The 17,612-nt window shown below is 42.9% G+C and overlaps 1 protein-coding gene across 1 annotated transcript in view; it reads left to right on the top strand.

Moving 5' to 3' along the window:
* The window catches only part of EGFR (epidermal growth factor receptor), a 220,649-nt gene that overhangs the window by 106,641 nt on the left and 96,396 nt on the right, over positions 1-17,612 (top strand). The window contains exon 4 of the mRNA XM_081342924.1: positions 7,103-7,261. Coding sequence (XP_081199050.1) covers positions 7,103-7,261 — 159 coding nt within the window. The remainder of the gene's footprint in view (positions 1-7,102; positions 7,262-17,612) is intronic.

Here is a 17,612-nt window from a genome sequence, read left to right on the forward strand (position 1 = left end):
CCCCATACAGTATCAGTAGAAATCTTCAGATTTTTAGGGTAATTACTAATTCCTTCCTCCCTGAGATGAATGCTATCCTTGTGTTGGATAATATGAACAGAGGGAAAGATAATCCCTATGGTACATGTACCAGATTAGTAAGCTGGCAAAGACTTACGGGCAAACTGATCACAAAGGAACCACCAGTCCAAGTGATTAGCGAGATAAATGCCTGGTTCGCCTTCCAACCCCTTAGGCATATAAGCTCTAACACCAGACATATAAGTCATGAGTCCCATTGCTGCAAACGAACTACAAAGAGCAGAGGGGACCTTCTTGTAGTCAAGACCAAAGGTCTGATGACATCTATGCCAACCATCCCACATGCCAGTACTGACCTTCCATGTGACTGTGCTAGATGTAAAGATCCCTAACTTATCTCTGGAAGAAGAACTTTCCTTCCCCAAACACAGGAAGAGTCCAGCCGCTTGTTACATTGGCCATGCTGAACATGAAGGCTTCCAAGGGTGTAGTTTCCATGGCCAATCCATGTATACCAGTGGGGGATATAAGTGCGCAGATTCAGCAATCTGTTATGTTCAAAAGCTGAATCCATGCTTGCATATCCAGTGTATGGGTGTTGGAGCCCGAAGTCCCCAAAGAGGGACTGGGAAATTGGGGACCACCTCCCAGAATTGAACCTGACCACCTCCCAGAATTAAACCTGACCACCGCCCATAATCCCCCCCACAAAAGAGAGCATGGAGTAGGGAAAGAAAAACAAGACAGAGTACTAAAAAAAGAAAGGATGAACAACCCAAACAAAAAACCAGATGGCAGCCAAGAGAGAGAGAAGTGACACCCATGATGTAAGTAAGCAGGAAGCCCATAAGAAGAAATCGCCCGTGTAGAAGCCCAGAGGGCACAGGTATTACAATGACCAAAATGTCCCAGCATACAGATCAGCGTTGGTCCTCAAACAGAAGCTTCAGTCCAAGGTCTTCCTCAGCACCAGGGGCCACAGTCCAAGCAACTTGGTCCTCAGTGTCAGAAGGTGGTGAAAAAGATTGAAGACGAGCATGATGAATCCAAGCACGAAGTCCAGCAACCTTGACCACCATGTGGGTAGTGAGAAGAACAACAAAGGGCCCTGTCCAGCAGTCAGCTAAAGGGCCAGAAGCAGTCCAGGATGTGACAAGCACCCAAACACCAGGAAGGAAAGGATGGAGTGGATCATCCATCCCTGGATGATGGAGGGCTTGGAACAGCTTGAGAAACGGAAGAAACATCATTAGCAAAAGAGTGTATACATCCTCTGGGGGCCTGGTCTCCAACAACAGGGAGGGAAGTGGATAAGGCAAATGAGAAAGAAAGGGCTGACCATACATCATCCCAAAGGGAAACAGGCCTCCCCATGTGTACTGAACACTGGAGCCTATAGGACAGATGAAACCACCAAACAATACCCAGGGCCTGAATTTCCTACTGGATATGGCAGGGTAAAGTCTCATTCTCTCCAGAGAAAGCATCCACAAAAACTTGCAAGTAGCTAAACCCCTGCGTCCATGGCAACTCAGTAAAATCAAATTCCCAAAAACTAGCAGGATCCTGGCCAGCCCCAAGCCTCCCCAAGGGGAACTTAATAATTTCCACAGGTCATTACATCCACAAATCACACATCGCCTGATCATTGTGAGGGCCTTGTTATAGATCCCTGTTATAATCCATTATAAGAAACTCAGCCATGGCCTTATAACCCCAATAAGTGCTGACATGCAAGTAAGAGGGCCTATAATACATGTTTTGGGAGAAGGCACTTCCCATCCTTCTCCAGCCTATGTCCACAATAAACAGCACCTAGTTCAGAAGCTCTGTGCCCATCCAGTGCATATATATTGGAGCCAGCACAGGCAAACGTGAGAGTACAAGTGCACCCACATACCAAGGGGACAGCGGACCTGATGCAGCAGACTTTAAGGTGCAGTTGGCCAAGGCACTTCTTCTTCCATGTACAGTACCAACCCTAACATGGGCCCTCATATGCATGACAGCTACCTTATGTGGAAGCAAAACAGCATGCAATAGCCTTAAAATGTCCCATCCAAATTTAATAGGAGCGGTGATTGAACCACACTCCATCTATAATGCCCCACATGCATGTATAACACAAACCTTCCCACAAATTTACTGTCTATAAATATATTAACTGCACCGTCTGACCTTTCAAGGCCCTCGTCAAGGCAATGAGTTCAGCTTCCTGAGCTGAAATACTTGCAGGGAGTGCTGCTGCTTCCACTATCTGGTCCAATGTGACCACAGCATAGCCAGCTAGCCTTTTTCCCTGTCCCATAAAACTGCTGCCGTGGTCCCTGTCCACTTCCTCCAGTGGTGGGTCAAGTAGATCTGGCCAGCCAGAAAATACTTCTGTAATAGTTTATACACAATTATGATCACTATCCAGTTCGGAAAGAAAGGTTGCTGGATTGAACCTGCTACTGCACTCTATATGAATTTGTGAGTTGTCAAGGAGTGCTATCTGATACCGTTCCAGTCAGGAAGCTGTAAGCCAATGGGTCCCTTGGATGCTAACAAATCCTGGATGGAATGGGGTGATTCCACTGTGATAGGAGCCCCAAAGGTTAATTGTTCAGCAGCCCCAAAAGAAGAATGGCACTGCAGCCACCCGAAGGCACACTGGCCATCCTTGAGCAACAGGATCCAGTTGTTTGGAAAAATAGGCTACATGGTGAGACCAAGTACCAAGGGTTTGAGAAAGGAACCCAGCAGTCACCCCTTTACTTTTAGCCAAATACAAGGGGAATGGTTCAGTGTCATCAGGAATGCCAAGGGCTGGAGCATTGACTAAAGCTGTTTGAATGTTATCAAATTCCACCTGACAATCCTTGGTCCACACAAAGGGTTCTTTATCTGTGCCTGTAGTAGGCTGATACTGTATAGGGGCTTAGCCACAAGAGCAAAGATGGTGGCTTGTAACGTAGCAAGCAAATACATCCTAAAAGAGCATAGGGCAGTCTGAAAGGGAAAGAAAGATGAGTAAGGCCAATACCACCCATAAAGCATTCCAAAGAGTTGAGTATTGCAGCTGACACAGAAGGGCCATTGGCCCCAAAGACCTGAGACATTTGTGAGGAAGGGTCTCCAAGGGACTTATTTAATACTGAATGTGACGCTCCTATACCAACCCAAAAGGGTATTGTTCTTCTCTTACTTTGACTTGAAGAGGAAGTCCATAAAGGCAGGGAGATAAAGGCCCCAGCCCCTCACCCCCCCCTTTCTATCCGGAGCATGGTTGAGGAATAGTACCCTATAGGACAGTTAAGAAGGGAACATAAAAGACATTCTCTGCTCCAGTGGCCAAATGTCATGCATATACAACACCGGTCCTGTGCCAGGGCAAAAGACTGCAGAGGGTGGTCTGGGAGTGCCTGGAATCTGGGTGACATCATCCCATTTCTCTCTTGAGGGGACCCTACCACTCCTCACCATCCTATTCCACAAGTCCCACTTCCTCCCTCTTCCACTAGGGCAGGGCTTGGTGGGCAGGGAACCATGGCCCTCTTGTGACTCGTGGACCTCAGTTCCCAGAATCCCTGAGCCAGCATGGATGAAAAAGTAGAAAACCTAGCCCCAGAAACCAACTATTACAATACGAAAGGTTGCTGCAACCCCCCTTCTCTCAGGAAAGGCAAGCCAAAAAATAAAAGCACCAGGGAAGAGGGTTTTTTTCCCCTCTTCCCTCTCTCTTCCTCCCCTGCCCAGGCATACATCCAAGAAACACGAAGGAAAAGATAAGCGTTAACCATGAACAAATCAACAGAAAGCTGACAGGTCTGCCCCCCACACACAGAAAAACCAACAACAGTATTAACCCCAAACACACCAGGACCTATGACAAGACAGAGACAAAGACAAGACAGAAACTGAATCAACAAGTTATTCCCATCCCTGGGCGATAGCAGTAATCAATCCTACTGAAAGGGGGGAAAAACAAGCTAGGAAATTAAGAAGAACAAACTTCTTACAAACTTCTGATTGATCTTTAGGTTACTTTTTCCTCTTAAGGCTAAGTTACTCACCATCCCTGTGTTCTACAGCCAGGGCTTTTTGTTGTCATAGAATGCCCAGAACAGAGTTCTGGCACCTTTTTTTGGATGGAACCTTGTAGGGTAGGCAAGGCAGGTTGTGTGATGTGTGTGAGTTCCGGCACTTTTTTAAAAAAAAATTATTTTTTTTACAAAAGAAGCACTCTGTCTACATCAAGGAAATGCACATCCTCTTTTTTCCATGTTTGCTGCTTTTTCTGCAGCTGCAGGAATTGTATCCAGGGAGGAAATAAAATGCTTGCTCATGTGATTTTTCCTACAACTGACATGATGCATTGTGTTTCCATATGAGTTTTGGGGGTGTATTCTCAAATATTGTAACTGATATTGTACCCAAAAAGCAGTACAATGGGGGAAAAGGTTGAAAGGCTGCGCACTAGGGCACCTGTTACAGAGCTTAAGCCAGCAAAACAATACTGTGGTTTTGTTTTTTTCACCCTCTTCAGTCCCCCTGGTTATCACTTCTGGCCATGTCATGTAAGCTTTATACGCTCCTTCCAACAACTTGTCTATCATCACCTGAAGTCCCTTCCACCTTCTGTAATTCATACTTAACATCTGGAGTGCTCAAGTAAGTCACTGGGACTTTCAGCTGACAACTGATGAACATCATAAATTATGCTCACATTTTCTGTTTAGGGAGGGCAATCTGCAATGCAGTGACAATAATATCTTGGAAACCTTTAAGTTGCAGATCAAGGACCCTCCTTCCTTTTAGTAACATTGCCTACTAGATGCCCCTCCTCTGTTGTTAAAAAGACATCCAGCATGGCTTGGAGGTCTGCCTAGTTAGTGGACAGAACCAATTCAGAATATTTGTGTGAGGTGTCAGTGTAAGAACCCAATTGGTCCTCCCATGCATAAAGATCAGATGTGGAGAAGGGAGTATGAACCAGGACCTCATCAGTGTCGCCCCTCCTAACAGTTACCTGCCCTGTGAGGGAATAGATCCCCTCATGGGTGGTGGAGCAGAAGCTAAAGCAGGAAAACGCAGTGCCGTGGAAGGTCACCACAGCCCAGTCTCTAAGCACCTGCTTATTCACATGTAAGGTCCAGAAAAACAAAAAACAAAAGAGCATATGAAGTGTGCTGATCATGATCCATGCCTCTTTAAGCACAGTCTCCATGGTTTCAAACCCCCCAAATTTATGGATTCCTTGCGGGCCAAACAGTGGATATGTCCTGGTGACAGAGGGCATCATATTTAATCAGAGTTTCAATTTCATATCCCAATGGGTTTTAAGCGTACCAAAGTTCCTTATGACACAGTCAAGGGGGCTGAAGACACATCCCTTCCTTTTATTCATTCTAACTGTCCTTTTATTCAGTCTAACTGGTCTTTCTGGGCTGAGCCCGTGTGTTTAAGTCACTCACACCACTTGCACAGCCTGTTGGGCCACAAGAGATCCACTGACCTTCAACCAAGATCAGTATCACGCCTAGGCCTGGTCAACAGCGGGAAATATATATATAAGGAGCAACCACAAACCTCAAACCACACACCACTCACAACCTGTTGGAGCACGAGAGTACAAGATTAACACCCCTTGCTTTCTAAGTGCCCCCAGAACCCCCAAAAAGAGGGGGGCCTATGTATGGCTGGCATTAACCCTTCTGCCCAGCTCTGGTCAACGGTGGGAAATAATTCAGGGAAACAGACACACATTTACACATACACACACACACTCCCCAAGCAAGCCAGTGTAACAAAGTAATGTATATCTGTGTGTCCTACCTTATCTTCAGCCCATCTGTGTGTCCTACCTTATCTTCAGCCCTCCTGAGTATTCACGAACCAAGTAAAAGGCAACCAAAAAGAAGAGAAAATGGTTCCTATTAAAACCACAATGAAGAGTCAAGAATGGGGGCACCTCCAGGAAATCCCGGAGCGTGCTCGGTGCCTTCCCCTTTCCTGAGCCTCCCTAGGACCAACCAAGCACCTCTCTTGGAAACCAGGCTCGCCAAAACTTATATGCAGGTTCTGAGGTTTTGCTGCTAAAAAATACAGGAAACCAGAAGTTGCCTTCAAGCTTTACGTTTTTATTCAGCTGAACAAAAAGACGGGCTGCTCTAAATGAGAGCAGCCCAGAAAGACAAGAAATCCTTGTATTTATTCTTTCTGGTTACATAAGCAAGCCATCCAGCAAAGCTGACACACATATGATAAAGATTTCACCCAGTAAGTCTGGCATACTGTAGATAAGAGAGCAGAAGTAACAAACATGTTCCCTTTTGGGAGTTTCCCTAAAGATATTGTATGTTCTTGGGTGGGTTAGGACATAAGAGTATTTTCCTTGCTGGCCTTTCATGACCCTGCATCCAGGACTTTGCAAGAGCCCTAAGACAGTAGGGCCATCTGCACATTCACAATTGATATTTCCTATACTATCCCCTAATTCCGGGTCAACACCAAAGGGACTTTTTTAAAAGGCAAATGGACTTTGTTTTTCCTTAGGAAAACAAAGGAAAAATAAAGTCCAGTAACCTTTTGAAAAAGTACCTTTGGGACAACCATGACCTGGATGACTGAGAATCTCCATAGAGAGGAAAGTCATCTATTTAATTTTTGAAGCTAAAATCATAATTACTCAACATTGTCTAGATAACATAATACCTGACATGTGAATTAACTGGTACATTGGGGAAAAAACATACAGATACAGTTAAAATAATGAAATATCAGAAGAAGGAATAACTCTACCAAATTTGAACGATTTTATATTTTACCTCAATAGTCATAGATATAATATGATGTCATTCTATATATATGGTAAATGTATATATGTATAGTACCTATCTGCTTGCTTGCTTTTAGTATTTTTCTTGTATTTTCTATTTTCTTTATATATCTCAAATTTATGTTATTTAGTTAGGTTTTTTCTAACTCATGAATGACATTTCATCAAAATCAATTGAAATAATTATCCTTGTGTAATTTTTAAATTACAAAAATCAAACTGTGTATTAATCCCTTTCTTTATCCTAATTTCTTTTGGCAGAAATTCTAAATGGAGGAGTAAAGTTCCGGAGTAATCCTTATCTCTGCAACATGGAAAATGTTCTGTGGGATGACATTTTTGATAAAAATAATATTCGGAGTTTTGTACAGTTTGACACCAGTGAAAAAACAAAGGGGTTAACAGAATCTCACATATCCTGTAAGTGTGCACAGAAGACATTCAATTCATGAATTTTACTAAACTAATTCTAAGAAACAGTGCAGAGTTTATTTCATGTAACTTTATAATAACAATAGATGTTTGCCCAATAGAAAAATAAATAAACTCTATTTAAAGAATAATTTATATAGTGATTTATTTGCCTTCTGAAACTACATTTAGTATATACCTTGCAATATTTTTAGGATACGAAAGGACTAATTTACACTTTTATTATACTGTAAAATAAAATGTATCTGAGTACAGAAATATATACAGACATGTATTGTTTGGGATTTACAATAAAATATGTTTATTTTCTTTCACTCTATATTTGACAGCTAACCTTAAGAGCAGGGTTAATCTTTTATAATTTTCAGCAGTATTAAACTTTAACTTAAATAAAGCATAAAGTTATTCTTTAAATTAATTTAATCTCTTCTCAACCTGCATCCCAGATGTTTTTGTACAGAGCAGGAAAGAATGAGGAAGAATAAGTATTTTAAAACACATTTTATATTGTTTATTGGTATAAAGACATAAATGTACATAGAAAAGTGATTTCCATTGGTGCTGCTAGGGCATGGATGAGATGTTCACAGTGGTAAATTAGGGATGTGTGACTGATGCAGCTTCTTTAATTTATATCAGATTATCTGCATCAGATTATGTATTTTGGAGATGGAAACATTTTGGACTTAAGCCATTTTTTCACACAGGACTCTGGATTATCTAATATATGAATAACTTCACAGTTAGCTTTTTTAGGTAACAACTTTGCAGTACCTAAATACTCGAAGTAGTCCTCAAGCTACAAATGTAATGGACCCTGTGCATTCCATTTGTAATTCGAAAACTCGTAGGAGTGAATCTTGTACCTCAAATGAGATCACTCCCTGCTCATTAAAATGCATGCAGCTCGTTAAGTGAACATGAGGTATTTCAGGGTGTGGAAGGCCATGGAGGGCCTAGTGATGGAACAGGCCCCCAAGGCCTTCCCAACCCACTAATATACTTCATGCTTCCCCCTCCCTTCATGCTGCACTGGACTCACCTTGAAAAGATCTGCCTCCTCTTTGCCGCATTTCTTGCTGCCATCTGGATCTGAGGCTGGGGGATGCTTCTGCATGCCTCCAGAGGCTGGATCTAGGCATTGGAGGCCTTTTCCAGGCTTCTACCATGCATAAGTGAGGCTGGGGGTTGCTACTGCATGCCTCTAGAGGCTGGATCAGGGCATCGGAGGCCTTTTCCAAGCCTCTGCTGCCCAGATCTATAGTGTCTCCTGGCTTCAGATCTGGGTGGCAGTGGCATGGGAAAGGCGTCTGGCACTTGGATCGGGCCTCTGGAGGGCTGCAGAAGCATCCCCTGGCCTCAGATCCAGGTAGCAGTAGCCTGGAAAAGGCCTCCAGTGCCTGGATCCAGCCACTGGAGGCACGCGGAAGCATCCCCTGGCTTCAGTTCCTTTCTCTGTTGCAGAGAACAGAAGCAATAAAGTAACATGAGATCATGCAAGATAGTAGCATGAGATCTCACACTACTGATCTTGTGTGATCTTGCGTTACCTTAGGCCTCCATTCTCTGCAAATGCACCGAAGACCTTGAGCAGCCAAGGAAGTGAAGGATCTCGATCTTTGCAGGACGACTATTTTTTAAATATATTTTATTGTTTTTTCCCCCCACTAAATAATTGGTGAACAGTGTGTTGTCTGGGTTACATTTGTAAAAGAATCATTAACAATTAATTTCTATAATCCATACTCCACATATTAATTTTGGTTGATTTCCTCTTTCCCCAAAATAACCTTTTTTGCAAGCATTGAGTTAATACAATTCTTATTATTTTGATAAATAACAATTAAATGTATAATTTTTTTCTGGGCTCAGCAGAAGCCCCAGGAGCTGGCAGGGCTCCAGATGATTGACTCCAGCTGATTGGCGCTTCCAGAAATAGCGTGGAAGTGAACTGAAGAAAAAGGGGGGGAGGAGAGGAGAGGCTATGAAAGAAGGTGGTTTGGGCAGGAAAGGGGGGAAAAAGACAACAGGGAAAGAGAAGGAGAGGTCAGCCGGCAGGGAGGACACAGGGACAGAGAAGAAGCAGCAACTGTTGCTGGAAGAAAAGATCCCCTGGTTCATTTTCTCCAGACAGGAGAATGCATACAGAGCTGATGAAATGAAAAGTTGGCATGTCTGAAAGGAGGTGGGTTTATTTAGTTCTGGATCAGCTGGCAGCTTGATTGGGTTACCATAAGGATTTCTGCACAGTTTTTACAGCATTTTGTAATTCAGAGACTCCTTTGTGTGCTTTGGTTATTGGAATATTTTAGTCTAGCAATGAATCCAAAGTGTTGACTTCTGTAGGATTAATCCCTTTAAACAAATGTAATTAGTTTTACCCCCTTATCTTGAGTCTGTCTATAGCTTTTAGAAAATTTTCTTTGAAGGTAAACAGGTTTAATTTTAAGGCTAAAGCTTTTCACAATTGCCAGGGCTTTTCAGTCTTTTATTGCAACGTTGTGACACATGACACCCCTGAAGCAGCTTAAAGGGAAAAAAAACAGAGTTCTTTATTTTGTGAGCCTTTCTTGCTTTGCACTTGATTCCTGTTTTTTTAAGAGTACAGGGAAGAGATTGGGGGTGCATTCTTATTACACTGTGGAAGGAGAGCTAAGAAGGGCTGACCAGCTAGCTTAGGGGTCTACAAACTTAGCAACTTTTAAGACCTGTGGACTTCAATTCCCAGAATTCCTCATCCAGCCATGATGGCTGAGGAATTCTGGGAGTTGAAGTCCACAAGTCTTAAAAGTGCCAAGTTTGAAGACCCCTCAACTAGCTGGTAGTAGTGCATATTAATAAACATGGATAAATTCATCATATATTTGTCAGTGCAAAGGGAAAATGATTCAGCAAAGGAATAGTCACCAAAGAAATTAAAACTGGTACTTTTTTCCTTTTTTCCTACAGTTTGTAATATTTTCTTAGATTTAAGAATAAAATACAAAAACACAAAAGCAAATAGTAGGACACAGTGGGGAGGAAAAGGGGGGGAATGTGAGGGGGAGAAGAGGAAAAGAACAGACTTCCTCTGTTGCAGTAGAAGGAAGCATTAACATTGACCCTCAACTTTTTACTTTTCCATAATATTATAAACTAGCCATTTCTATAACAACAAATGAATCTAATCAGTAAAACCCAAAATCCCCCCCCTTTTTAGTCATCAAGTTTTTGACACCTTTCTAAGCACTGGTGGTACTCAAATATTGTCATGTCCTAAAAGTGGTACAATCTGTGAAAAGGTTGAAAAGGTTTAGAGAATTCATCCCTCTTAAAATAATATATTCCAAAAATTTTTTATTTCTTTAACCATATTCAAACAAATGTTTCTTTTTTAAGTATTCTCTCTGATAGTCCCATCATCTATTTTCTTGATTTCCATCTTAATATTTTTCCTTTGCCCAATGTCTTTCTTAATCAGTGTATTTTGTTGAATCAAAAGGTTTTTCCATATGTTCATAAATGTTGCTGTAGATATAAAAGGTAAGGCAGTATCTTTGTTAGGGGCATTTGCCCACTGCTTTTTATTAGGAATCTTTTTCCTTCTTTTTCCTTCTGCTTCTCTTGTCGCTTTTTGTCTCTCTGGTTCTGGTATTTTTCCTGATATTTCTGTAGAATGTTTTATGCAGTCTTTTTTCTTGTCCTCAAATTTATTTTGTAGTGTTAAAAAATCTAGTGTTTCTTGTAAATATTTTCCACTTGGATTAGATCATACTTCTTTGTTTTGTAAAATTCCATCTTCAAGTCTCTATACTCGAATTTATGTTCAGTCATCTGCTTTGTCTGTTCCTTCTCTGCTGTATTTTCCTGAGATTTTTTTTGGTATAGGCTTAAATTGGAAATACGTTGACTTATATTTTCAAAGTTATTTTGAGTTTCTTTGTGATTTGAGATCATTGTTCTTTGAATTAGTTGCAGCTTTACATATGTCTCTTGAAAAATATTCATTTTTTCTTGATAAGTATTTCCTGTAAATCTCTGATTTTCCATGATGACCGAAAGTCCAGATTTTTTTCCCCTGCTTTGGAAATAGCTTTGGAGTCAGAATTGTTGTTGTTGTGTTTTTATTCCCTCAGGTTTGCAAGTCTCACTTTATCTACACAGGTGTACTTTGTTATAACTTTGAAGGTCACAGGCAAGATTATTTTTTTCCCCTGGTTTTACCTTGACTGTCATAATCCTCATCCACCAGTAGGTGTCATCACTGGTTCCTTTTTCAGATTTTATTCCTCTGTGAAAGGTTAAGATTCGCCGCTTCTGGTAGCTAAGGGGGGGGCAACCCCCCCTACTTCACTTTCGGAGACTTTTTTGCTTCTTGGGAGTTTCTCCCCTTCATGAAAGTAAGTAGGATAGAGAAAATGAATGTTCTTACCCAGATTCAAATACACTGTTTACGATCAGCTTAAATTAGTGCTTTTGACTTCCACTGCTTGCAGCTGGGGCTGGACTCTGAAATTAAGTCAGTCTTTCTCCTGTTGGTTTCTGGAAGGCTTCTCCTGGACCAAATGGGTCAACTGCCATCTCTCCTAGGTACCTGGGACTTCCTTTCTTCGTTGCCCCCTCTCCGGGGCAGCTTCTGGCCCATTTAGGGTCCCCTAACAGGGAGAAACTCAACTGGAGGGCTCAGAGTCCCAAGCCTCTCAACTATTTCGCTGCGTGCAGGAACCAGAAGTTGCAGGATGACTATTATTTATTTATTTATTTATTTTATTACATTTATATACCGCCCTTTCCCGAAGGACTCAGGGCGGTTTACAGGGTGATTAAAAAACCAAGATACAAAAGTTAAAAACAAATTTTAAAAAAATTATATTTGTCCCTGCATAAATAAAACCCCAGTTAAAATTAAGATTAATCCTCAGCCTGGGCCAGAGAGCTCGAAGAGCCAGGTCTTCAGGTCCCGGTGGAATGAACGGAGGTCGGGGGCAGTCCTCAGCTCCACTGGCAGCTGGTTGCAAAGGGCAGGCGCCCCCACTGAGAAGGCCCTATCCCTGGGTGTCGTCCACCGGCAATCTCTTACCGGTGGCACCCTGAGAAGACCCGCCCTGTGGGAGCGCACTGGACGAAGGGAGCTTGATGCCGGCAGCAGGTGTTCCCTCAGATATCCCAGACCCAAGCCATTTAGGGCTTTATAGGTCATCGCCAGCACCTTGAATCTCACCCGGAGGGCAACCAGGAGCCAATGCAGCTCGCGGAGTAGAGGTGTTACATGGGAGTATCGGGAAACCCCCATCACAACTCGCGCGGCTGCATTCTGCACCATCTGAAGCCTCCGAGTGGTCCTCAAGGGCAGCCCCATGTAGAGAGCGTTGCAGTAGTCTAAACGGGAGGTCACGAGCACATGAGTGACTGTGCATAGGGCATCTTAGTCCAGATAGGGTCGCAACTGGCGCACCAGGCAAACCTGGGCAAAAGCCCCCCTGGTCACGGCTCCTATATGGTCTTCAAAATTGAGTCGTGAATCCAGGAGGACACCCAAGTTGCGAGCCCTATCAACGGGGGGTAACACCTCACCCCCCATCGTTAGAGATGGAATAATCTGGTTGACCCGAGATGCCGATATGCACAGCCACTCAGTCTTGGCGGGATTGAGACGAAGCCTGTTTCTCCCCATCCAGACCTGGACCGCCTCCAGGCAACGGGACATCACAGCGAGGGCATCGCTGGGTTGGTTCGGGGTGGAAAGAAAAAGTTGGGTATCATCAGCATACTGATGATACCCAACCCCGAAACCATGAATGATCTCACCCAGCGGCTTCATATAGATGTTGAACAGGAGGGACGAGAGAACCGACCCCTGAGGAACTCCACAAATGAGAGGCCTCGGGGCGGATCTCTGCCCTCCCATCAACACCGACTGTGAACGGCCCAGGAGATAGGAGGAGAACCACCATAAAACGGTGCCTCCCACTCCCAACCCCCTGAGACGCCGCAGTAGGATACCATGGTCAATGGTATCAAAAGCCGCTGAGAGATCTAATAGGACCAGGACAGAGGAGCAACCCCTGTCCCAAGCCCTACAGAGATCATTCACCAGCGCGACCAATGCCGTCTCCGTGCTGTATCCGGGCCTGAAACCCGATTGGTACGGGTCCAGATAATCAGTTTCCTCCAGGAACAAAGGAAGCTGATGCGCCACCACACTCTCAACAACCTTCGCCAAAAAGCGAAGGTTGGAGACTGGACGATAGTTATTTAAAACAGCCGGGTCCAGGGCAGGCTTCTTGAGGAGGGGTCTCACCACCGCCTCCTTCAAGGCGGCAGGGAAGACACCCTCCTTCAAAGAAGCAGTTATTACTGCGTGGAACCAGCCTCATGTCCCCTCCCGGGCCGCATAAGCTAGCCAGGAGGGGCACGGATCCAACAAACAGGTGGTGGTGCTCAGCCTCCCCATGATCCTGTCCACATCATCAGGGGAAACAGGATCGAACTCAGTCCAGATTGAAGGCCTAGTGCCTAGGGAGACCCAGAGCAGGCATGGGAAGGGCAGAAATAACCATGTTACAGTGCCACTGTGATTGCTCATAAGGGTGAACAACTGCTGTGGTGCCACAATATTTGTAATTTCAGGATTTGCCCATAAGTACTAGGGGGTGCTTATTGCGTAACTTCAAACATTCGCTAAGGGAATGCTCGCAACTCAGGAATTACCTGTAGTTCCATTACATCATATCCTTTATTCAGTCTGTGGAAATGCGGAAACAACTTCAGTTCTGATACCTCTGTAACATTTTCTGGAAAAAATATTCTGATTTTAGCAGACTTCTCTATTATGCTGGTTTTCTTTTTAAGAAAAGTGGTTCTGAAGTGTATTGAATACTGTCAATACAAATACAACATGAACTGTATATAAAATTCCTATATGAATTTCTCTCTTAAGAGCAGCCTACTGTGATGAGTATGTTGCATCAGCTGCTTCTGGATTAATGTTTGGCAGCCCTCTAAGTTGCGGGTATGTCTCTCTAGGCATTTGTGAATATGTTGTAAACAGCTAGTTTCTCAACAATAGAACAAAATTATAAATATTTCCTAAACAGTTTTAGGAATAGGTAATATAGAATTAGCATCAAATTTTGTAACCTTGCTTTTTAAAAATGTTTATGTTTCTCTCCCTCCCTCTCTCTCTGTCCCTCTCCCTTTCTTTTTCTATGTGTTTATAGGTTTGTGTGTTTGTGTGCATGCTCATATGTATGTTTGTACACATCAATTACACTTGGCAAACTTTGGCAGCATTTGAGTATGGATTTAAATTAATTAATGAATAATTATTAATTATTTTAATTACTATATTAAACACAGAATGGGACAACTCACTGTGGGACAGTTCAATGCAGGATTATTCAATGTTAATTAACTGTATTGTTATCTGTCACTGTTTTTTCAACATTATTTTAATTTTTGTCATTTACATTTCATTTTTCCCCTCCTTTAGTATCCTTTCTTTAATGATATTTCTTCAATAATATCAAAGAAAAGGTGGAATACAACCATTAAAAAAAGATGCTAAAGGAGGGACAAAATGAAATGTGAATAACAAACATTAAAATAATTCCAAAGAAAAAGTGGCAGATAACAGTATATACTTATCTCATGTTGAGTTATCCTGTGTTGAATTGTCCCATAGTGAGTTGTCCTATGGGAGTTGGCAGGGCCAAATTGGCCACAGCAAGATAATCATGGCAAGATGACCACAGAAAATTGTTGTAGACCCGTGGTGACGAAGCTATGGCACACGTGCCACCGTCTCTCTGGGTGAGAGAGACTGCCACCATCTCTCTGGGCACGTGCACCATCACCCCAGTCCTAGGCCTTCAGCTGGGTTTTATAAAACCCAGTTCGATCAATCAATCAATCAGTTACAACTTTTCACAGGGAAAAAAAGATCTCGCAAAGTTGGAATTGACTGATTGAACTTTTTAGTTCCACCCAGTCTCCCATTACCACTGCAGCCACACCCACCCAATGGGCCACACCCACCCAGCACCCAATGATAAATAAGTGGGTTTTGGGTTGCAGTTTGGGCACTCGATCTATAAAAGATTCGCCATCACTGTCCTAAACCCTTTTAAACATGCTTATGATTTGTTCGTGCATTGTTTCTGTTTCACCAATCTTTTTTTCAAATCAGAACTACATTTTTTGACAAATTATCACATTCTATTTTTTTCTTCCTTCTTTGTTGGGATAAAAAAAACAGGTCAGAAATTAACATGAAATTTGATATGACCTAAAATGCTAGGCATCTTAAAACATACTGTATACTGTATAGTTTATTAATTATTTATTTTCTTCTCTGCTCTAAATGTATGCTAAATAATCATCTTTTCCCCATATATCATCATTCTAAAAAAAAACCCACTATGCAAATTCTTTGTGTTAAACATTTTACCATTGGTACTGGAATTTTTCACCTCCCATTGTTTGGCCTATGCTACTTCTTGTGGTCTAAAGAAGGAGCAAAGCATAGAACACCAAGGCTTATTGTGATTCTCACAATAGATTTTTATACTATCATTTATATGTGGTATTTGTACAACAGTTCTGGCTGAAACATCCTGAAGTGCTGATGCTAACACCTATGAACAGCAGTCTTGACTTTGGTTTATTCCACAGCTGAATATTCTGCCAGTATGTGGCTTAAGAAAGCCCACTTTCACATGGTTGATGTCCAGCTTTGCCAGACAATGTGTATCATTTCTGGCATATTGCATATTCCTGAACGCCTGGAGAAAAGAATGGTCCAAGATATCTTCTTGTGGCCTAACCGTTAGTGATCTCTGAGCTTGGTTGTTTTCTTTCATTATTCAAACCAGGTAACATCATCAATGCTAGTCTAGCACTTTGGTAATGAAATGTTTGCAAGAAAGCACCAAGCTCAGAGAGTACAAAAGATCCCTCATTTCAATCCTGAGCTACAAATACTCTCCTTTATTGACATTAATGATTCCTCCACCAAACCACCTGGTTTTGACTGGCTTCGCTCTGTTTGGATGAAGTTGAACAGGATTAGGTATTGTGTAGTCGGTTCATTGCAGGCAATAAGCGAGATGAAGGTTTCAAACAATAACATCCTTTATTGTAGTCAAACAGAACAGAACTGAAACAGTGGCTGCTGCACAGCTATTTATATGGTTGGCCACTAGGCGGCAGTCAATAGGTTTGAAGGAAGCCATTCCCGCCCCAATTGTACCAATGATAGCCCTGGTGCCTTAATGAACTGGGGACAATGACCCTCCTTCCCCCAAAAATGCACCCCTTATGAGCTGAAAGTTCATGTCTTCGTGTGAAATAGCTCTGGAACTCTGGTCCCGGGCTATTTTCTAGCCATCCAGTGTGAACCCAGGACAGCACCCTGCTTAAAATTTTGTTGTCTTGGACTTCCGGTGGCGGCGCGGCGCCGGAGACAGCCGTTTCGGGCTGCCCGCTGCTCAGCTGTGTTGTTTTCACCCGAAACAGCGCCGATCAGCTGTTCGGGTGAATTTGAAGCCCCCTCCTCAGGAGAAGAGGAGGGGGAGAGGCCCCAGGTAGGGGTTGAGTTCTCCGGGGCCGCCTGAGCTTAAAGCTCGGGCGGCTGAAGGATTGAACTCCCCCGTAGCCTGGGTTGCTCCCAGCTGTTCAGCGTCTCTGCTCCGGGATTCTTGGAGCAGAGCCAGGCGTTTGCGACCACCCCTGCCAGAAGGAAAGACCCTGGAATAAAAGGAGCAGGCAGAGCGGTACAGGAGGAAGAGGTGAAGAGGACTTTTATTTTTACTCTCTAGCTTAATGGACTTTTTAAACTTAAAGTGAAAGTGCGTAATAAGTAAAAGTAAAAAGATGGCGGCCAAACCTCCCTCAAAAACTCTTCGGAGTGCTGGAACTTCCCCGGTGCAACAGACATCGTTGCAAGCCTTGCTTCCTCCTGCTGCATTGACATCGAAGGATTTACAAGATGCTCTTGAAAAACATGCCCAGGTAATTTTAGAAACACTGGGTGATAAATTGGCAAAGCTGGAGGAGAAATTGGAGAAAATGGAGGAGAGGATAGAAGAGAGGATGGAAGAGAAATTCAGTGCGATGAGGGTAGACATTTTGTCTACAGTGGAAAGTGTGGCTGAATGCGTGCAAGGTTTGGAAGAAAAAGTGGAAGATTTGACCCAAAAAAATGCTATATTAGAAGTAAAGGTATTGGAGAATGAAGAGTTAAGAGATAAAATGGACAGAGAATTAAGTCTTGTTCAGTTTCATCAGATGCAGTATGCTGTTAGAATCAGAGGCTTAAAAGAAAATATTAAGGAAGACCTAAAGCAGCTGATTTCTGAAG

This window comes from Vipera berus, assembly GCF_964194415.1.
Source record: "Vipera berus genome assembly, chromosome: Z".
Classification (NCBI taxonomy): Eukaryota; Metazoa; Chordata; class Lepidosauria; order Squamata; family Viperidae; genus Vipera; species Vipera berus.